The 22,657-nt window shown below is 44.5% G+C and overlaps 1 protein-coding gene across 8 annotated transcripts in view; it reads left to right on the top strand.

Moving 5' to 3' along the window:
- The window catches only part of dlg1a (discs large MAGUK scaffold protein 1a), a 102,004-nt gene that overhangs the window by 5,880 nt on the left and 73,467 nt on the right, over nucleotides 1-22,657 (top strand). For all 8 annotated transcript variants that reach the window (XM_030792041.1, XM_030792040.1, XM_030792039.1 and 5 more), the window contains exon 3: nucleotides 230-396. In XM_030792041.1, the coding sequence (XP_030647901.1) occupies nucleotides 230-396 (167 nt within the window). The remainder of the gene's footprint in view (nucleotides 1-229; nucleotides 397-22,657) is intronic.

The following is a 22,657-nucleotide window of genomic DNA, read 5'->3' as shown; positions in this document are numbered from 1 at the left end:
TTTAGCATGGCAGTGTGAGTAAACAGTGTTGATCAAAGTATTATCTTGTTTTAGCTGTGCTGGATTAAGATTAAACTAATCTTAATCTAAACTTTGGATGCTCAACACTGTTTTGTAGGGACAGGATCAGGTTTTAAGGATGGCTCTTGGATTAATTTGAGACGTTGGTTTACTTTGGTTTGATATGGTGTTATCTTCAAAGCTCAGTGTAATCTCCTCATCCTTTCAGATATTCAGGAATTTTACGAAGTGACCTTACTGGAAAATAAGAAATGCGTGGAGCCTGCCAAACCAGCGGAAGCCTCTCCCCCAGTCAATCAGTGGGATTTGTCCAGTGCTCCCAGTGTGACTGTGACCTCAGAAACTCAAGCCAGCAGCCTTACGCCTAGCCCAGAGGTAAGCAGTGCACCCCTCTGTTTTAACACAGGAAACCCCAGCCCGCTGTGAGAACCAATCAGACACCATGGAGAATCGGTCTTTTCTTTTAAGCAGAGCACTCGACTTGAACCTCACTCTAACGGAAGAATTTTCAAATGAAACTTGATTGGCCTTTAGGAAGAAAACTAGAGAACTGTTTGCTTGCAGTCTTTGAGTCACGAGTAAGTGTTTATACCCATCTCCTTTTAAATGAAGCTGTTGAATTACATTGACAGGTTAAGGTCCTGTGCACGGGGATCAGTTTACTCTCTTTACTGCCTCGTTTTTAGCGCGCCCCCATTAACAGCAGGATGAATGAAACCAATTGGCCGAAAGAATCTTGTATGTGTGGAGGAGGAAGTAGGTTTTAAGAGCTGGATAGCCTGCAGGGGTATGAGAACAACTCATTGTGTGTTCATTAAATTCTCAGGGGTGGTTGTAAGCAGGTGAGCAGTCATAGTGCCGGGAGGAAATTTAGGTTTTGGCTGAGGGAAGTGCCAAATTACGCATACAAACACACACACACACACACACACACACACACTCTCACACCCATACACACACATACACACACACACACACACACTCACACACAAACACACACAAAATCTCATTAACTGAATAACTAAAGTTGTAATAGAGATTATCTCGCTCTCTCTGTCCTCTGTTATCAAGACATTGTAAAATAAGTTTAGCCAATAAAACTTATGCACTGTAGTGTTGGGTCGAGAGTAGGGTTGAGATTTTCATTGTGTCTCTGGTTTTCATCTGTTTCTGATATCTGAGAGTTGTTCAAACTCAAGCGGTAGAGAACTGTTTTTATCGCTCAAGCTGATATTGTGGCTATTCATTTTACGTTAAATGAGGAGAAACTGGAATGGAGATGTTAACAGCTCCTCATGGAAGCCGAACAGAATTGGACAAACCCTGCTAAATTCAAACAGCCTTTTACAGTTATGTATTGAGACGTGATCTTAAATTAGTTATTATGACGACATTAACTTTCTAGGAAACTGAAAATTAGTCATTTATGTTTGCAAAACTACAGTGCATAAAGTTAAAAATGATAACAGAGATTTTACTGCCACATCAAAGTTTTGTCCTTTTGCTTAGACTAACGGAGAAATGATCAACGGTAAGGCCCATCATGTGTGTGTTTGTTTTTTTTTTCTTAATTATATCTGCATACTGTATCAACCAGTAAACTAAAAAGCCAGAGATGCCATGAGATTTGTAGTAATAATACTAATAGCAATGCAGAGAATGTTTCTGAACTCTAGTTTCTTCCTCCTCTCCCTCCTCTCTCTGATCTAACGTCGCTTCGTTAGGAGTCTCCTCTTCTAAATGAAATACTGCTTGTGCTAGGAAAAGCTTTCTCCTCCTGGGCCAGATCTGTGAGTAGCCACATCAGGAGATATAGAGTGCGCCTCATCATTTCATGCTTGGCTCTGTCATATCCCCCAGCGTCATGCTCCTGCCTGTGTCCGTGCCGGAGCCCTGCTGCTCCTGCAGCTCAGCGTTTACGGGGCATCCGTCCTCGTCGACCACATCCATCTTCAGACGGGGTGGCCTCAGTCGAGGCTTTCCTCATTCAGGCGTCCCATACCCAAAAATGCTATAGACGGATGTGATCATAAAAAATAAATAAAAAGTCTAAAGAGCATGACTCTAATGAGAAATGTCATATGGAGGCTCGGCCATGTGTAAGTGTTGTGTGCTTCAGTAGGACGTGTGTGTGTGTGTGTGTGTGTGTGTGTGTTTGAAGAGTTTGATTTTGTTTCTAGAAACAGTACAATAATATCCTCTGTTCAGACTGACTCAGATTAAGTCTCGTCTGGAAGCAGTGTTATTGAAAGTGACTTTAACCTACAATGAGATTTTGTTCATGGTTGTTGTGTCAAGGCTGGTCAAAGAGTTCACAACGCTGCACAAACGTTTGTCTAACCATGCTCACGTGTGAAGAAGTAAGCACCCAGCTGAAAATATGTTTTTTTCCCCCCCACTGAAATATGCTTCGCATATAAAGAACGCTTAATCTGCATTCTCCCCTACCTATGAGTTTGCTGTCACAAAATCCATTAATCCCCAGGAATATTGATTTTGTCATACGAATTTTGCGCCGTTAAAAGGCGAGGCATTTCGCCTCAAGCTAGAGTATTGGAATCCACTTAAAACTGTGAGCTGTAATGTTGATTTGTACGCGAGACAAAGCATTCGCTTTTTACACGTGTATCATACATTTTATATACCAGAAAGTTCTTTAACCCGAGTTTTTGTTGCCTACAAGTATTTAGACGTTCTTGTACAAGTTGTCATGTTGCTATTCTTGCATTTTACTGAGCGAGGGTCTTCTGTCGAATTATTGTTACAGAAGGTCCTTGTTATTTGAACATCGTCCAAACGCCGTGCTAATTAAAGATTTATGCCCTGAATCTGAAAGATGAGGGTGAACATAGCAGCACAAGTTGCACCTTGCACAGTTTATCCCTCAGCAGGCTACGGTGAGTACCACGGTGTCGAACGCTCTACTCGGGAGCGCTTCTCACCCCTGCATGCGCAACGAGAGAGCCGTGGATAACGCGAAGTGATGACATCCTCGTCTTTAGCCACCTCTGGGATACAAGCACACTGTCGCCGACCGGAGATCTGAAACGACAGAAACTGTATACCCCTGGATTGCGCGGTGATAGTTCTCTTGGATCTAGTGAGATTAAGTTAAAAGCGCACACGTCCGTTCGCCCGCTTTTTTCCTGGTTTTTCCTATGGGAGTGAGAGGTCTTAAAAGACTGCTATGAGATGCTGAGGGGTCGCAGACTGCAGCAGTGTGGGGAAGAATGGACTGTTTATGCATTGTTACCACTAAGGTAAGCGATTGGCTGCATTCGTTAATCCGCATTGAGCAGCTGTCAAGTGGGGCAACGATTTGAATAGCAAGTTGAGTTTTCCGCTTAAACGGCACAGTTTGTGAGCTTATTTAGCGATATCGCCACGAGTTCTTGGATTCCTTCTTATTCAGCGGTAGTGCTGAATAGAAGTTAGCGGATGAACGTATTGAGTATTGACTTTAGAGGATGTAACTAGGAATTGTGCAACAGTGATTTATGTGGTTCATCATGATTTAATGTAACTACATTATTTGATATGGAGTCTGCAGGAACTAATTAAAAATAAGGTGGTACTGATCATATTTCAAAACCCTGTATTAGATGATTAGACATTTGTAGTTTATAGTGATCTGTAAGAGAAACAGAGACTTGTGTTCACTGAAGACATCTTTGGAGTGTTCAGGGTTTTGCGTTTTGCTCTGTTTTTAGTGAGAATGTGGTGGATGAAGTCAAAATATTTGACTTCAAACAATAATTTGAAATCCAAACATATTAGGCTAGTTAGCTCCATAGAACTGGTGTCTTTTTTTCTCTTGTTGTGAATGGGAAGAAAGTTGGCAAATGGTTTGACAGATGTGATATTTCTTTGGGAACCTTGAATACTCAATGTGTGAATGTCTGCAAATTTAAAAACCTTTTAATTTGACGGCTTGTCTATGGAGGCACAGTGGTCCGTAATCAGGTCGCTGATCAATTGTGAGACATTTCTTCACATGCTGACTGTATAGTGAAGTGTGGTTAGGCTTTTGTAGTTTATGTAAATGTGCGTCTTGTCAGCCCTGGATGTGAGAGGCCTTTCCATTTAATCCAGAGAAACGTCTTGGCTTAGTTGAATGGTCTAACTGTTGTAATTCTTATTATAGGGAGAGACATGGAAATTCCTCACAGTTTTTTTGTAAATGGGCTAGAAAATAAAATGATTAAGACTGATTTATTTCTAATGCTTCGAGTGGGCGAGAGTCTGAGAACCGTGTTGAATTTCCACACTGTTTATAGAACATTTTCACCCTTTGCTTCCGGAAAATGGTTGATTATTCTGTTGATCCGATGAATGGGCGGTGAAAAAAAGCCAAACAAAAACAAGTGAAAGTAACAGCTGATTGAAGCGCTTGTAGGCAGACAGCACAGTGGTAAACATCCACACATTAAATAGCATGATGATTCAGAGCACTCACTACCATTATGAAAATTTTTACAAATGCTGTTCAATTCAGCACAGCTCACACTGGTAACCTGATTGTGTGCGCTTTGTCAGCTCTGCAAAAAATCTCATGTTTGTTCATTTAAAAAAAAAAAAAAAGCCTGTTGTAATTTCGAAGAAGGAATGACAACAGAGTTTCTGCTTGTTTTAACGGCATCATTATGCAGCGTTCGTGGAAAAGACGTCAGTTTTCCATATTCCGTAACGCGTTGCATTCGGAAACATTCTTGCTTGTCTCCTTGGTGATGGAAGTCATGTTGGTGTGCAAGGTCGAAAGGACAACATCTGTCCAGCTGGTCACCCTTGAGCCCTCTGCCCAGACCCATTCCCTGGGGTGGACTCTGTCAACCTCCCTTTAAAACCTGGCCACACATGACCCCTCCATGGCCTGCCTCTTCAGTTCTTATCGGATAAGTAGCTCAGGGAGCCCCCAGTGGAATCTGAAGACTTCTGCTTCGCCACCTGAATCTCCAGATTATAATTCCCATTAAGACAGTGGAGTTATAGAGAATCACCTTGGATTATTTGCAGGATTTTGAAAGCAGAAAGTAAAGGATGCTGTACCACTAGTTTGACCATCACTGCTGAATGTTAATTAGAAAGGCAGCCACATATCTATTTGCTTTAACTAACGGTGTTAGTACTTCTGGTTGCCTTTACACCGCCGTAGTGTACTGTATTGAATAAAATATTGAATACAACAGTAGGCATTAGTAGTGTCATTATCCTCTGAGTAGAGTCGAAAACAGTGTCAGCTGCGTGTCTGTTACGAGGCATTACATCATTCCTCAGAGTCAATTGTGGTCTTGTCTAGTCTCCTGCCAGTATTTCCTCTCTTCCATAAAGCTGAGCCTGACCCTGATGTTCTTATTACTGAGTGTTCTGATACCTAGCCATTCACCCTGAGCTTGGCTTTTCATGACTTGGTAATTAGTGTAATGATCTTGCCTGCTGGAAAGCTTTCAGCTTTCCTGTTGGTCAACAACAGGCTGTTAGAACAGGAAATCATTAAAATTCTCCCTTGTTCAGGCTCTTAGTGAGCATATCAACAGCCAACCAGTCAGTTATTTGTAGACAGTGTTTTTCATCCATGCTCTGAAGCGGTCACTAGGTTACCAAACTGGTAGAATCAGTTACATGTACTGTGTTTTTATAGTTTTGCTTTACTTAAACTCTCACCAGCTGGCATGGGATGCCCTATGAGGGGGGATAGCCCATTATATTAATATTTGACAGGTAATTCATCATAGTAATACTGGACTGGACAGACCTCGAGCCCGACCAATAAATCGGTGTGCCGATACTGTCGGCCAATGTGAGCCAATTGCAGATAAATCGGTATTGACGTTTATAACGGCCGATGAATGACAGTTAAAAAAGAGACGGAAGATAGATCCTTCAGCCATGTTATGACATTCATGTCAGCCATGCCTGGTTTTGCTGCAGTAATGTGAAAGGCGGTAAAGTCAGTCAAACATCAATATTGCGTTTAACATTATGTTAATTGAGTGGTGCAGACTAAGCTGTTGACAAACTTGATTGTAGGTTTATTTATGAAACAGCGTGGCAGTTCTAGTGAGTAAACAAACAACGGTCCTGTCATTTCTCCCCATCTCTTTTAGAAATTCTGTGGCGACATCGCTTACAGCAGCTTATGACACTGTCCACTGCTAAATTAGGTTACCGACAAAACAAGCTAATGCCGTGTTTATCAGTGGAAGGCCGCTAACGTTAACGAGCGATTAAACTGTAGTATTTAACTTATTTTACCTACATGAAGCAATGGTAAATATATCTGCGACTCGCATGTCTGTAGTTACAGTTGGTGCATTGGGAATTATTAAACCAGAGGGGACACATAAATAAATGTGAGCTGAACAAGCATCTAACATGGCTTGGTAGCCAAACAAAGTTATCTAGTTTCTGTTTCAAACGTGTGGTGTGAAATCCCAAAGTCGCAAGTCTTCGATATGACATGACTACAGTCATGTACAGCAGTGTTTACTCTACTTCACTGCTCACTGTATCAGTTTACTGCACTGTTTATCAAAACTTTCATATATTTTGTTGTACTTTTGTTCAAAGTACTACTTGTGACAATAAAAAAAGTTTATTTTTAAACAGCATTATGTCATGTTATCTATGTGAGGACTCTTACATAACTACACATAAACAAAGATTTTCCCTAACATTTATTATGTTATTTGTTTCTGATAAAAAAAAAAGAATATTGGCCAATATATCACTATTGGATTTTTAAATCAATAAATATCGAAATTGGTATCGGTCTGAAATCATATATCGGTCGGGCTCTACTTGTTACTACTCAGTTTGGTATATCAAGGCTGAGTTGGGTGGGTTTATTTATTGTGCGTGTGCACATGTGTGTGTGTGTGCGAGTGAGTGAGAGAGAGATGCTCTAGCTGCTGACCCTTGCTGTTTCATGGTTGCCACAGCAGCCAGTAAACTGACCACCTTAAAGTGGTCCAGACTCATGTGTTTTAGCATTTGCCCAGCGTTCAATATGGGAAGAACGGAGAGGATAACGACACAGTCAGTGTACCTGTGTGGTGAACTGAAACCTCCCTTTATTTATTTAATTACTTTCCCCACTATTTCAGAATATTGTTATTTGCTGTACAGTTCTTCAGAAGTAAACTGAGCGTACGTGCGGATGAAAGTTCAGCTGTTGTGTGTGGTTTACATGCATTTTGTGGACTGTTCAGACACTGGGGGCAAATTGATCATGCGTGGCTCCCGTCTCGATCCGAGAGACCAGAAGAAAGAGACTCTTTCTCTTGCCCTGTCTCTGTTCATGGCAGGCATTTGGAGTCCGCTGCAGTGACTGATTTTGTGAGGTTGGGGGATCAAATGGGCTTTTTCGGTGACATAGCGTTTTCCCTCAGTCACGCTGGACGTGCCGTTCTCTCATGGTGAATCCCAGTGCTCCATTACATTACCCTCTCTTTCTTTTCCATGACTGCCTTCTCCTCAGCCTGATCGTTTTCTGGTTTGTCCTCTTTCAGAGTGTGTTTTTGATTTTGAACTGTCAGGCAGCCAATGAATGTTAAGAGTGATGTGTTTTGTCTTCTGCTGGTAATGCACAATGTCCATAATATACTGAACAATGTCATTTTCTTACACTAGATTAGCAATGGCCAACAGAGCTCCCACTCCTTTGACAAACTGCTTTATACCCTCCTGGTTGCTGATTGACTTTAGTGACTCAATCATTTCACTTGCAGCATGTGTGCTAAAGATAAAGGCGAAAGATTTGTAGCTAAGTGCAGACCACCCCCTAAGCCACTTGAAATCATTTCATCCATATAATGGTTTCCCATTCATTATTTAGGAAGACGCGCTAACATGCAGGTATAATGTAGCTCCCTGTGGAGACCCAGCCATTGATTGGCTCATGCGAGATACCAGGTCTCCATTGCACATCAAAAGGGTCTTTCAGTCTGGCAGTGCTGCCTCTCGTATTTTTACCAGGGATGGAGATATTGTCTGTTTTTCCTAGCATATATCTTTGAAATGCGTCGATAGGTTTTTGCTCGAGACCAAAGTGGAGGGTTAACCTCTGCCCTTTGGATTACAATTTACAATTTACAATTTAGTTATTTGGCAGACGCTTTTTACCAAAGCGACTTACAATTGGTGCATCAGTCGGATTTCTAATACCTTCAACAGAGATCATAATAAGACTGAGCGTCAAATTGCCCCTTCGCATTGCGCCCCTGGAATACTTTTACAAACACAAATACAAGACAAAGGTTTTTTTTCTTTCTTTTTTTTCTTTCTTTTTTTTTTTCTTTTTTTTTTTTCCTCTAGGGAAGGGAGGTTAGGCATTGGGGGCAGGTGTGTTCTAAAGACGTGGGTTTTCAGTTTCCTGCGGAAGATGGTAAGAGATTCCGCAGTCTTGACTGGATGGGGGGGTCGGCGGATTGGTTGGTTACAAGCAAACATTGACCCTTAGTGATTCGGGAATAGGAGGCGTAGATCTCGGGACAAAAACTAGTGCTGGAGGTCAAAGGTCACTCCTCTCTGTGCTGATGCTTCCCGTATTAGCAGGTGATTCTGTTGTCCACTGCGCTGTCAAGTGTGTGCTGTTCAGAGCTCCTGAAGCTCCCGAAGCTGTTTATGAATAAACACAGTAAAAGAAGTAGAGCTGAGAACTAAATCTTCTTGGGATAAGAGAGTCCAGTATGCTGCTCTCCTTTAGAGAAGATCCTCCGTTTTGGTCGAGTCCAGTTCTCTCATTTGTGTATTCGCATCATGAATTTTACCAATGCCTCAAGATAGAATTCATTTCTAAATATGACCTTTCTACACTTGTTAAGAGAGGGTTTTTTTTTTTGTTTGTTTGTTTTAAGAGATCCTGAGGATAATAAAGTCCTAGAAATCTGACAGGGACAGTTTGTACTCAGCAGCGAGCAAGGTCCAGGTTGAGTCTTCATGTTATGTTATGGTTGGGCATCGGGGTCTTTCCAAAGTCATTTCTAAGAGCATTTGACTTGAAAAATTCACCAAGATTTTCTGATTTGGTCCCCAGGTACTTGAGGTAGAGTAAATAATTCACCCAGAGTGTACCCTTTAAGCTTTAAGGAGCTTACTTTTAATTCCTTAAATCATCCCATAATTGTCTTTGGAAGGACCTATTTTTACACTTGGAGGAGCAGAGAGTCCTTTTTCTCCCTTGGTCTTGGTCAGTGGCCGACATCTGAAGTGGAATGGAGCAGTGTAGCTAAAAAAGTAATGTGGAGAAGGCATTAATGATTCCACATAGCCTAATCAGTCAGTTAACGAGCATTAACGAATTCCTGTTGTTTTCTGGAGCTGGACACACAGAAAGAACGACCCAACTAGATGGAGGACGCTGCCATCGGACATAAAGTAAAGTATTGTGTGTTCTAATGCATCTCTGTGTATTGGTGTTTTAAAATCTTTTCCACTTGAACTGAGATGAACAGCAGTTTTCCAGGTATTGTGAGAATGTCTTACTGTATGTTTCCTGGAATTTGCTCGCTGAGAAGCAAATGCTAAAACCATTAATAGGTCAGGACTGTACCGTGATTTTTCCTTAACCTTGACAGATCCTCTCTTGGAGAGAGAAATGGGGCTTTTGCTATCAGAAGTGGTTTGAACTGTGACTCAGAGAGATTTCTGTTGCTTTATGGGAATGGCAGCCTGTGTAGAGAGTGTTGAAGTTCGGCCTGTTCCAGATTTGAGCTTCGCATGCTGTCTCCTGTCAAATCTACTGAATCTGGGTCTGCTGAGATGTCTCAGATCACATCAGCTTTTGGACTTCTGTTTTTTTTTGTTTTTTTTGTTCCCCTCTCTCCCCAAGACCCCCTGGGTGAATGTGACATGAATACTGTTCTTGTTTTGCTGTGATCAGTGTGTGGGTCCAGACATTTAGTACTTTACTGGAACCAGTTTGAGTGAGACACAGGTTATGTGTACTGTTGAAGCTCTGAGGAGTTTGAGTTGTCGCTAACTGATCAGAAGCTTTGTTTAGCTTATGAACCTACTTCTCGTCAAACTCATTACTAAATCAACATGTTTTTGCTTCACCCTTCTTTTGTTTGCATTTGCACCTAAGTACTCCACTCTCTTGTTCTCTCTCTTTTTTTTTTTAATCATTTCTTGATTTTTAAAATGAAGGATGACAGCACTCCTGTGTGACATTGAATGGTAACGGCGTGTGTCATGTGTCTGTGTGTTAGAGGTAGTAACAGTGTGTGTGTATGGTAAAGGTAGTGACAGTGTGTGTGTATGGTAAAGGTAGTGACAGTGTGTGGGGAGGTGAGGTGTGTGGGGAGGTGTCAGTGGTGTGGGGAGCTGGTAAGGCAGGTGGGAGCTGACAGGGAACGTGGCTGTGTGATTCTCCCACACTCACCCCCGCACTATGAGTCATTGACCTCCTACTCCACTCTGCACACATATGGGATGTTACTCACTCTCCCCACCCCACACACACACAGCTCTCAGCAATCTCTCTCTCCAGCAATCTCTCTCTCTCTCTCCCTCTCTCTCTCTCTTTCTCTCTCTCACTGCTCTCAGTGGTCCCTCTTTGTCTGTCTGTGTCTCATTCTCTTTCTCTGTCTCTCTCCCTTTCTCACACACACATGCATACACAACACACACACACACACTGAGCACTGTGTTTGCTCTCTCTCTCTCTCTCTTTGTCACACACACACACACTTCTCAGCTGTCTGTCTCTCTGTTTCTGTGTTTCATGTACACACACAGAGTCACAGTCATAGCAGCAGTTGGGGAGAGGTATAGAGAGAACCAGTCTAATTTAATGACATACCCAGCTGTTGAGTCTTGGGCGTCAAGCTGTCCTGAGTGGATCTCTCTCCCTGGTGTCAGCGGGCAAGCAGGACGTATGTGAATCACATGAGCGAAAATCAAAATTCAGTGGAAGCTTGGCATTTTGTCTTTGCCCACCCTGTTTGTGCGGAGCCTTAAGAAGATTGCCGCTAAGCACTCCTCACCTGTCCTCCTGCCATCAGACACTAAATCAAAGCCAAGCTGGGTTCATCACTGCATGTTCCACCCTCTCTCTCCACATCCATGGCTGCTCCTTTTTTTTTTTCAAAAGTCATCAACACTCAATTTCTCTCCCCCCTACTGTTGGAACGCTCGTTTCCGAAGTTGAATATTGTTCTTTCGACATACGCCTGTGTAGGACATCTCCCAGGAAGTCATAATTATGTGTTGCAGAACGGGACTTAAAAGCGGCACTTCCAGAATCTATCGGCGCGTCTGCGTGGTATCGGTTGTGAGTTGGTGCTCTGACTGAACCAAATGTAGGTGAAAGGAAAATTAAAACTTTTCCCACCGTTCAGCAAAACTGCAGCTGGTTTTTATTTTTGTTCCAGGTGTTAAATATATAGGAATGGTAGAGACACCATCCTGTTTGTGATGGGTGTGTGTGCGTGCTTGTGCACACATGCCTAACCTTTGCACGTTCTCCCTTCACTAAACAAACAGAATGCATAGCTCTGGTCCAAAGTCTGTTTGCTTATGACTTAGCAACCTCATACCCTGTCAGAGTCCACCTGGCGTGTGGAGATGCACCGCGAGTGATGAAGCAGTCGGAGAATGCTCATTGACTCTTTGCCTGGGAGCTGTTCTGTGTCAGTGTGGCACTGCTGACGTCAAAAGGGAGTCTTGCACTTGCACTGTCGTCGGTCTGGTGCTGGTGACCGTGACTCAATGTCACCAGTACCCCCTGTCTGTGGTCCGCCTTTACCAGCCCGTATTCACTCACCCTCTGACCGCTGGATACCTGCGCGCGTTGTCGCTGTACTGGTGCGTTTCTGCCCGGGATCTGACAATACTGGTCATGTGATCTACTGGGACTGCTGGGGGCACACTTGAGCCAGACCCCCGGCTCACCCCACTGGGCAGAGTCATGTGAATTACCTGCCTGTGTGTGTGTGTGTGTGTGTGTGTGTGTGTGAGTGAGTGAGTGCAAATGTTGAGTCAAAATGTGAACATGTCTTATGCCTCTGGCTGTTGTTCTCTCACTATTTTAAGGTCTTTGACTGTCTGTGACACAGTGAGGAAGGTTCTGGGGAGAGAGAGAGACTGGATTGACTGCAGAACTGGCGGTGGAGTTAGGAATACTGAGTGCTCTCTCCTTTACTCTGGCCACTGTGTGTCATGTTTGATATGACACACAGGGTGGCTGTAGAGGGTTTTTTTTCTCTGTGTTAAACTTTTGCTGTGCCTGGTAGTGGTTTAAGCACTGAGGTGCTGTCATGGTGATGTATGATGGTGCTGAACTAGTGTCTCCGCAGACTTAACAAGAAAATGTCATTTGTGCCCTTTTTAGGAGACAGAATTGAGTCCAGAATGGTAATTTTTTCACACTGATGTTTATTAGGCCACCTCTTTTTTAGCCGGTTTACTCAGGGCCCCTGCTGTAGCAGAGGTTTGAGGAAACTCCAGACTTGTAGTAAACAGAGTGGAATTCCTCTGTGATAATGATATAGAGGGATTCTGAGCACTGGCAGCCGATTGGAGGCAATCAGGTCACGGCTAAAAACGGAGCTGGCAAGCAGTGGCCCTTCTCTAATCCAGATGCTCCGCTTTTCCCCAAACTCACGGACACCCTGCGTCGAAAGGACATTGCTTTTCCGCTAGAGAGGGACTTGATGTATGATCAAGGACCAAAATAAAGATGATGATTGGCTGGTGTAACCTCCCCCCCCCACACACACACACTCACACACACACCATCACTCCTACACCTCTTACTAAACGAATAATGGCCAAGCAGATGACATTTTCTCGCAATTTGTTAATGGTAGACGCCTGGTGTCGAGTTGACTGTTGCCGTGAGAGTAACTGTGGGGGATTTATTTTATCTCCAGTTTCATAACTGCTACCGTGTGACTCGGTAGATTTGGAATGTCTTAAAACTTTCTTAATTCGAATTCCTTCAAAATTTTTGGAATTGTTGAACATTTTTTATGGCCAAATCATTGAATTACGTCCCATATGCAGGGTATGTGCTTCTGAGAACACACAGCTTCCAATGCAAAATGAATCAGTCGGAGGATGTTACAACGCTGGGTTTTTTTAAACAACTACTGGAACAATATATATATATATCCTTGATCCAAAGTTCTTCAGAATGCTCCCCTTCAAACCATCTCCCACTGAGTTGTGTGTCAAAGGTTATCGCTATGGGTTTGTCTTGGATGCCAGTTGGTGTTTGCCTTGTCAGGGAGCCCCTAATTACCAGAGGCTATATTTGAAGTGTGTTTGTTCTGGGTGGCTTCAGTCTGCCTGTCAGCGACTCTGACTTCTCTCCACAGCCCGTCCTCGGCACAGCAAGCTATTTTGATTTATTAATTTTTTTTTTTTTTCACAGTCCTTCAAAGCTCAGCCGTTCCCGGAATAAAGAGGCACGTCTGACTAACGCCTCTTGGACGGAGGTCAGGGAGTCATCCCCATTATGTGTTCCTTGCCGTGTTTGATTTGGAAGCGGGACGAGTGTGTTCGGTGTTCTCCAACTCAACACTCTGCGCTAGAGTTGCACGCAGTCAGTTTCCCAAACTGCTGCTCTCAGAAGCTCCAGTTCAGTCCGTCTGCTGCTCTGAAACCCAATCAACATTGCACCGCAAGTGTTTCTCCGTTATGACATATGCAGTGTGTGTGTGGCTGTTGGGCTGCACATTCAAATGGTACATTTAGAAAAAGAATCCGGGCGCTCGTCTGGCCATGGGCTCTGAGGCCCTCCGCACTGAGCTGGATTTGCATTTGGGATTTATTTTAGCTTAAAGAGGGAAAAGATATTTTGGGCCCACCCTGTTTCCTGTGTTATATTCACTGGATTTGCAGGCTATGATTATATTTGCTCATTATGTAGTGACTGTTACGAAGTTTGGAAAGTTTTTCTGTCACACTTTTGAAAATGAACATAATTACCAGCCCTGTTGGGAACAGTCAAAATGCGATGTCTGTTTTATGAATTCACCAGTCTGTAGATTCTGGAAATTTCCTTTTAGAGATTTGGAACATGCACAGACATATTCATTGCACATCAGTGACCAAGCAAAAGTATTATTTCAGAGTCCATAGTTTAATGTGCTTTGAGTTTTGGAGCACTATTTTAATCTGCCAGTTATCCAATTTAATGTGAATACAGAGTTCTCTCTGAACATCTCTCTACCCATACAGTGCATCTTTGTTGGGCCATTGTGTGTACAGACATGCTAAGACCTACCACTAAAGCAGTACATTTTCCAAGTGCTGTAATCATAATGCATTTCCCAGTACCATAATGGTGTACACTCCTCTAATGTGTTCAGGGGAGCAGTTGATGTGTGAGAGGAGGTCTTGGAGGTGGTCTCTGTGTTGGTGCTAACAGTACTCCCTGCAGGAGGTGGGCAGACCCGGCTCCTGTGCAGTGGCGTCAGTGAGGAGGAGCTGGCTGTGGGCAGGTGTGGGTGGCAGGGGAAGCTGGAGGTGACGTGAGCGAAGCATTAGTCATGTTGAGGGTTTTCGTAGGTCACCACCTGGACTGCATGTAAAGCCTTATAACACATGCACATGTGTGCGTGCGCACGCACACACATTTACACAGGTTTAACACTCGCGTGTAAAAAAGCCTCAGAGCCAGTTTGGACAGGATAAAAGAGAGACTTTGTGTGTGCTTTTTTTTTTTTTTTTTTTTTAATTTTTGCAGCACAACAGAAGTATCATAGATCAGAACACGGTCTGAGGCATACTGAAAGCTGGCTCAAAAACACTTTTGCGGTAAGGAATATCAACATTCCTGAAGGGATTTTATGGCATTTCACTCAAGGTCTCAAGTGAAAGGATTTTAGCAGTCTCAAAGTATGATATCCACTCGATCTTTTCCAGGGCTGAAATACAGCAGCCTTGCTTTTGCTGGTCTGTTTCTCCTAACCCTCAGCTATCCTAGATTATAATCAGCACAGCTCAGGGACTGGATGCATATGAGAGAATCAAAATTCTTTTGTGATTTTAGACTCCTGCCCTGGCTCTGTCAGTCTCTGCTCTCTGGCTGTGAATGTAAATAAACACTGCCCTCTGCTGTAGTGAAGGGGAGGAGAGGGGGAGAGAGAAAGAGAGGGGGGGGGGGGGGGGGGGGGGGGGGAGAGGGAGAGAAAGAGAGAGAGAGAGCTGGTTTTATTAAGCTAGGCAGAGACAGGAAAGTGAAACGCTGCGTCTGTGTGAGAAGTGTGGAAACGCTCCGGTCCGTCTGACCTCCTGCGGGAGTCAATGGCTCCCCGACGCTCTGATCTTTATCTGGGTTTTTATTAAGGAAATCACTTCCTGTCTGCCGTTTTAGTGAACAGAGGCAGGAAAGCAGCGTGTCTGGCTTCTCCTGACGGCGGATTTCCCAGTGCAAGTAGCTCCTTCCGCCTGCCGTGGCCCGTCTGAAACCGTGCTTTCATTGGCACGGGTCTTTCACCGGGGTAACAGCCGCCACTTTTTAGAAAATTCAGCTTTGCTGTTGCTAAAATGCAAAGACATGTTCTGCAAAAGAAAAAGTACAAAGGCTTAAACTGCTGTTTTTGAAAGCTACGACTCAATCCAAGATCTGTCTATATGTCATCATTATAACCATAACACTGTCAAACGTGAGTCTCAGCTGTGATGCTTTTAATATCATTCAAAGCATATAAAGAGCTGTTTGTTGTGTTGTTCCATCCATTGTGTAAAACACTTGTTGGCAATTCATCAAGTATATCAAATGCACTTTTGACTACATGATTATGACCCTTGACTGATGTTGATTACCGCCTTTATCTTGGTTTTAAAAACATCTGTGCTTTTTCTCACATACTGTGGTACATGACTCAGTTTGTCCACATGGGGGAGTAGCTGAGCTGGATTTTCCCCACAGTGGCCTGCTGGTTCAGCCCATGCTCTCTGTGCTGCGTGGGAAGACCAGGCACTGGCTGTTCTGCTCCCCTTCAGGGAGCTGTCGCCACGGGTTACCGGGGTTATCCTGAGGAAGGTCCCAGTGGCCGCGGAAGTGTGTGTGTGGTAGGGGGGTGGGGTGGAGGGTTGGGGGGGGGGGGTTGAGCGACGCGACAGATTGCACAGGCTGCTGTAGAGCCAGGCCAACCTGAGTTGTCAGAGTGGAGAAAAAGGGAAAAAAAACCCAGGGAAAAAAAAGAAGCAAACATTAAAAAAGACCTTCGACACAGATTATGCCATACTAGAGATGAAAAAGGAATGAATTCTCAACCGTAGGATATGAAGCAGCTTTTGTTTAAACTCTTTGTCTGTGGAGATCAATCAGCCCAAGACCTCTGGGTCAAGCCAGGGTCAATTCCTCTCTCTTCTTTTTTTCCTCCTCCTTTTTTTTTTCTCATTAATCTTTATTTTTAGCTCCGCTCAGCGTTTGTGTTTAATTTTTGATTGTATTGACCTACAAATGGGAATGTGTAGATTCACTGCCCCCGGGGCGCATGAGGCTGCACTCCACTGGACCTTGGTAAATGGGCCCGTGTGTTACGTAGGCCGGAGTCGGCACGGAGGGAAGTGTGGGCTCTCCCTTCTGTGACTCTGAAAGATCCCAGTGAGCCTAATCTGGGCACACTGGAGGACTGACTGGGAGTAAAAAAAACGTGGACGTGGACGTGGACGTGGTTGGGGTGGACAGCAATCCAGAAATCAGTTGTCCATGTCAGTGGTTTCTGACACTGAGTCTTTGTTTAGCCTGTATGAGGAGATTAACACAAATGTTAACATTTGGCTCCAATTTGCCCAGTAAAGATAAGTGAACGCTATTAAACCTCCGGATTTAGATTTGATTTGAAGCATTATTTCTGTATGTCTCCTCACAAAGTCAGTTCATTAAAAGTTGTGGTGACTTTTTTTTATTTTTTTCAACAATGATTGTGTAACAGTAATTGATGTGGCCCCATAATCTCTTATTACTCGACGCATTGATGTTGTGCTCATAAGTGAATGGAGGAAGAATGAGGAAAGCTGAGTGAGCTCATTCAGCTTCCTGCTGATGCCGACTGTCTCTAGTGTTTTATCTAGCAGATGGTCTACCCTTGAGCTTCACAGCAAAGCCATTGAGTTGTTACAAATGTTCTCCATTGCGTCTTTTCCCGCTCTGCCTTGCTTGTCGTCCCAATGCGTATTTTCCATTGCGCTCAGTTTTCAAGTACTGTGTTTTTTCCACCCTCAACCATCACTTGGATCATAAAAATCTGAAAGCAGAAAATGAAAGATTGTGTTGTTTTTATGTGTAGTGGTGATGTTTACCCATTTGGGTGACTGTGTGTGTGTGTGTGCTTCACCTGCTTAGTATGTAAATCAGAGATCTCACAGGGTGGCGTGCCTTCGTCCAGAGTGGAAAAATGAGTCAGAAGCCTGTCTCACCTCTGTCTGTCTGTCTCTCTCTCTCTGCCATTCTCCCAGTCTGGAGCTCTCCACTGCACGTCTTCCATAATTGTCTTGATCTGAAGCTCTTAGCCCGATTTGAATATTTGAATATGCAAATTCCACAGGGGTTGGAGTTCCCTACCTTTACCGGCTATGTGCTCGGGTGGCTGGGTTGTTATGTAATAGAGCCATTTCGACCTGCTTTTTTAACACTCTACCCCCCCCCCCCACACACACACACACACACACACACACACACACACACACCCCTCTCCCCACAATCACCGCAGCCACCATTCATACTACACACAAGCTATTGTTTGACACTGTTACCCATTCAGTCCCCTATTCTTCTGTATGGTATATACGAGTATATATACAGCACTTTTACAAAACCTGCTGAGAGGATGCTGTGGAGTACAATGGCCAACAGCCTTGTTTGTTTGTTTGTTTGTTTGTTTGTTTGTTTGTTTGTTTGACAAGGACCCAGACCAGATTTTCTAGGAGTACCACAGTTTGCAAGGCACTTAAAAATTTCTGAGTTCTTCAGCTACATTAAATTATCTGTTAATTAGTTCTGTGCCGTGTAGAGAGAATGGTCTACAGTTGGTTAATTATTTCACGGCATAGAACTTATCTATACATATTCAGCTTAAATGTACATTTTCTATGTGAACAGGTTGAAAGCTGGATTGCAGTGAAGGTGTTACGTAACCTTGAAAAACTTTTTTTTTTTTTTCTCTCCCCCTGTCTTTCTCTCTTTTTCTTTTCTGTGTCCTACCTTGCTCTTGTGCCAGAAGTGGAAACTTCAAAGCAAAGTTGTATGCTGTCAAAGAAGATTACATCTAATTATAAAAAAAAAAAAAGAAAGAAAGAAAGAAAGAAAGAAGCTATATTTTAGGGAAGCAATAGAGTCACAGGAAGACTAGCTCAAATATCGTACCTGGGTGACAGGAGGACCCCCTCCCCCTCCTGAATCCCTGATAGCATCTGTGAAATTCAGCACTCAGTGATCTAGATAGGACTGCTGTGAGCTCCCTCAGTGCGAGGTAGACAGCCCTGGAGAGCGATTAGCATCGCAGCTTATCTGTGGAGAGTTCCTCATTATTTGAACGGAAAAGTGCTGAGAGAGCAGGAACACACACACACACACACACACACAGACGTACGAGTTTAAAGTAATATGACAGGCCGATGCAGTTTTGTCAGTGCCATTGAGAGGAAAAATGCTTGCGCCTCGACTGTAAATTTGAATACGGGGTAGTGTTAGTTCAGTCCGTTTACTACACAGCTGTGTTACAGTTTGGAGTTTAAAACTCTCGGATGCATAACTTTTGGATTTTTGACCTCAGGCAGATGGACTCAATCCAGACGGCACAGCATAACAGCACACTGAAAACACCCAGGGCTTACATGGACAAGTTTGATCCCATTTGCATATTAATCCCTCTCCCTGAATTATGAAGTATTTTAAAATACTTTGGGTGTCCTAATCTGGTTCCTTCTCTCTGTCAGTCAGATTCTTACTGCAGTTCTTAAAGGTTCGCTGACATGCTGTGGAAAGCCAGCGGAGGGTGTACCAGTCGCCGGTACTGGGAGGAGAGCGTTTGAATTTGAGAAATGTGTGAAATAGGTTAGCATAACAAATGTGTTAACTCCTAAACCTACATTCGGTTATTTTACAATCCGTCTAAATATTCCAGTACTTCTCCCTCATTGCGACGGTTAATTAACCCATTCGAATAAGACGCTGGGGGAAAAGCCTGACCTAGAACCGCGTAACAGTGTAAACAGATTAACATTCCTGTGCCACACTCAATCTGAACTTCTCTCGTCTTGCTCAACTGGTCACATTGCTCTGCTATCGTCTAGACAGCAGGAGGCATGAGCACCAGAAGAGGGTCATCGCTGTCATTCAAGGCTGGTGAACCCTGCGATTGGCTGGTTGCGAAGAGGTGGGAAGGGCAGTGACCTTCTGAATGTGGGGAAGATGGGAAATATGCTCCTTGGTTTGTGGGTATTGTTAAAGAGACAGAGCAGCCAGCCAGAACTAGAAGTGCTGTGCTATGAGAGAGGTCTCTAAGACTGCATTGTAAGCTGTGTTTCACGCCTGTTTGTCTCACGTATGGTCCAAATTAGGATGGATCAATAGGACCCCGTGCATTAGGGATGTGTTGGGGAGGTGGTAGAGGGTCCTGAGATACAGTCTGACCTTTTGTCAGGTATACGGTACTCGTGATTAAGGAATTACAGTTTGACAGTTTGTTTAATTCTGACTGCTTAAGGGATTCTGTGAATAATTGGAAATGAACATGAGCGGTGAACATGAGCGGTGAACGTGAGGGTGAACATGAGCGGTGAACATGAAGGTGAACGTGAGCGGTGAACATGAGGGTGAATATGAGGGTGAACGTGAGCGGTGAACATGAGGGTGAACGTGAGCGGTTAGTGGCGAACATGAGGGTGAACATGAAGGTGAACGCGAGCGGTGAACATGAAGGTGAACGTGAGCGGTGAACGTGAGCGGTGAACGTGAGCGGTGAACGTGAGCGATGAACGTGAGGGTGAACGTGAGCGGTGAACGTGAGGGTGAACGTGAGCGGTGAACGTGAGGGTGAACGTGAGGGTGAACATGAGGGTGAACGTGAGGGTGAACATGAGGGTGAAAATGCCGTATAAAATAGTATCTGTTGGAGTCCACGGGGGGGACACCGTGTTCTAGAAAGATCTTTGAGGTCATGCTGAGATCCAGAACTCTGCTGGAGGAAAGTCATTAATTCCCCCAAACTCCGTTTGTCCCCGAATTTAACAATGCAGTTTAGTTAAACTGGTGCCTTTTTTGAGCAAAGAAAGCTTTTTAGAGGGCTGAAAGTGCTGAGAATAAAACCAATTAAAATATTTTTTGCTCAGTGTTTAACTGCCTCTGTGTTTTGATGTCCCAGACCAGTTATCCCACTCCCACTCTTACACACACACACACACTCCCATACACGCTCACTCCCACACACACGCACACACACACACTCATACACTCACTCTCAGACACACTCCCATACACGTTCATTCCCACACACACTCACACACTCCCATACATGCTCACTCCCACACACACTCGTACACTCACTCTCAGACACACTCCCATACACGCTCACTCACACACACACTCATACACTCACTCTCAGACACACTCCCATACACGCTCACTCCCACACACACTCATACACTCACTCTCAGACACACTCCCATACACGCTCACTCCCGCACACACACTCTCAGACACACTCTCACTCTCACACACTCTCTCACGCACTCACTCTTGCACTCACTCTCACTCTTTTGGGTGTTCTAATGGGGTTACTTTCAGAACCACGCATGATCAAACATTCCCAATCTTTTTCACTTAGAGATGGAAGACAATGACTCATTTCTTTTTTCTGTGTGTGTGTGTGTGTGTGTGTGTGTGTGTGTATTATTCCCTGGTCTCCCCTGCCTTAGTTCTTAAGGCCCGCGTGTCTGAGACAAACTGAATGTAGTAGCGCAGTGAGGAGCTTCATGCATCCCTGCACCCGGTGATGTAACAGCTCAAATGATTTATAGTGGCAGGGAGGGAGGACCACAGGAGGGGAGAAGAGTTGAAATTACCACACTCTTACACACTCAGATTTATAGCAGTCTGTCAATACACGCCCCCACACTCTGTGGCCATACTGTTTATAGACTGGTTTCATAGCTCAAACACTGCATGTGAAGTCTAATTACAGCTGACTCCAGCACACCTGCACTGTCACTGATAGGGACCTACACATAGTCCTGTGATATATGGGGAGCCATGATGTAAAACTGTTTGTTTATTTGATCTGTGAGAAGTACTAGCAGCAGTTTATTTGGAGGTTTGTTTAAGGCGGTACATCAGTGCTCTCTTTAGGAAAACTGCCGCGCGTGACTGAATGTAGCAAACAGGAAGTTAAATGGCCTCCTTCCTCTCCATCGTTCTCTTCACGCAAGAGCTCGTTTTTTTAAATTGGCTCCAATACGAGGCATTCGGGTCGATAAACTGTGAAAAGTGAGGTCTTTTTTTGACTTCGGCAATCTATTCACAGGGGACACACCAAAATAAATAAATAAAACAAAACAAAACAAAACAAGGCGTTCCGTCTAACGTCTCGGGCCCGTCTGTGGCGGTGTAGGCAGTAGTACTGTCCCAGAGACTGCTGATTCAGGAGTGAAGAGTATCTAACAATAGTTCCTATAACTCAGAGAGCAGCTGCCTGCCTTCTCCTTCCTCCTCAGCCTGTGGAGGTTTTATTGGCTTTTCTTGTGTTCTGCCTGCTCCAGCCCATTCATCTGGTGCAGTCAGTGTGCGTTTTCAGAGTAGATGCCAGAGGTCATAACCAAGCAGCTAAATCAGCCATCAAATTCAATATTCTTCCTGCCCTTCCACAACCTTGTAAACACGCTCGGGAAGCCTTTGCAAAGACGCTCTTTACATGGTCTCTCAATACATGTGTGTGGGGGGGGGGGGGGGGGGGGCTTTATTTTTTTCTCTTCCATATCCATCCATGCAGAGGTACCTCGGCAGAGAAACTGTCTCTACTGGGCTGTGTAATGAGCCCCACGCTGCAACATCTCGCCCCTCCCCCCTCCCTCTGTCTCTCCTCTTCTCCTTTCCCCTCTCTCTCTCTCTCTCTCTCTCTCTCTCTCCCTGTGTCTCGCTGCTCACTGTGCCTTGTTTGGATTGTGGTAGTTGCGAGGAGAGTGTCGGAGTCTCCCTCTCTCTCACGACTGTGTGTGTGTGTGTCATGGCAGGGGCTTCTCTGCAGCAGGTGGAAGAGCAGTGACGGACAGAGTGTGTGTGTGTGTGTGCATGCGCGCACGTGTGTGTGGAGAGCCCCTCTTCATGCTCTGACATCAGACGTGGACATTGCACAGCGGCCCCCCTTATTTTACCTCCTCTTCCTCCAACTTCTTCCCCTCTTCTTCCTCCTCCTCTTCCTCCTCCTCGAGGCCGGGGGATGGCTCGGTGCGGTTCACCCAGGGCTCCCTGACGAGCACCTCTCCTCGGGAGCGCGTCGATCTGCCTGGCTGAGCGGAAGAGGACGGAGAGAGAGGGGGAGCGTGGCACAGAGAGAGAGAGAGCCCAGACGCACGCACAGGCTCGCTGGATGAAGGCTGCATGCCGGCTCCTGCGTCCCTCCCACCCCTGCCACAGAGTGAGCCGAGCGATGAGGGTGCACGTCAGGAACGGGGTGACAGAAGC

Source organism: Chanos chanos, chromosome 14 (assembly GCF_902362185.1).
Source record: "Chanos chanos chromosome 14, fChaCha1.1, whole genome shotgun sequence".
Taxonomy (NCBI): Eukaryota; Metazoa; Chordata; class Actinopteri; order Gonorynchiformes; family Chanidae; genus Chanos; species Chanos chanos.
The sequence above is the reverse complement of the archived record's forward strand: the minus strand, read 5'-3'. Positions and strand labels throughout refer to the sequence as shown.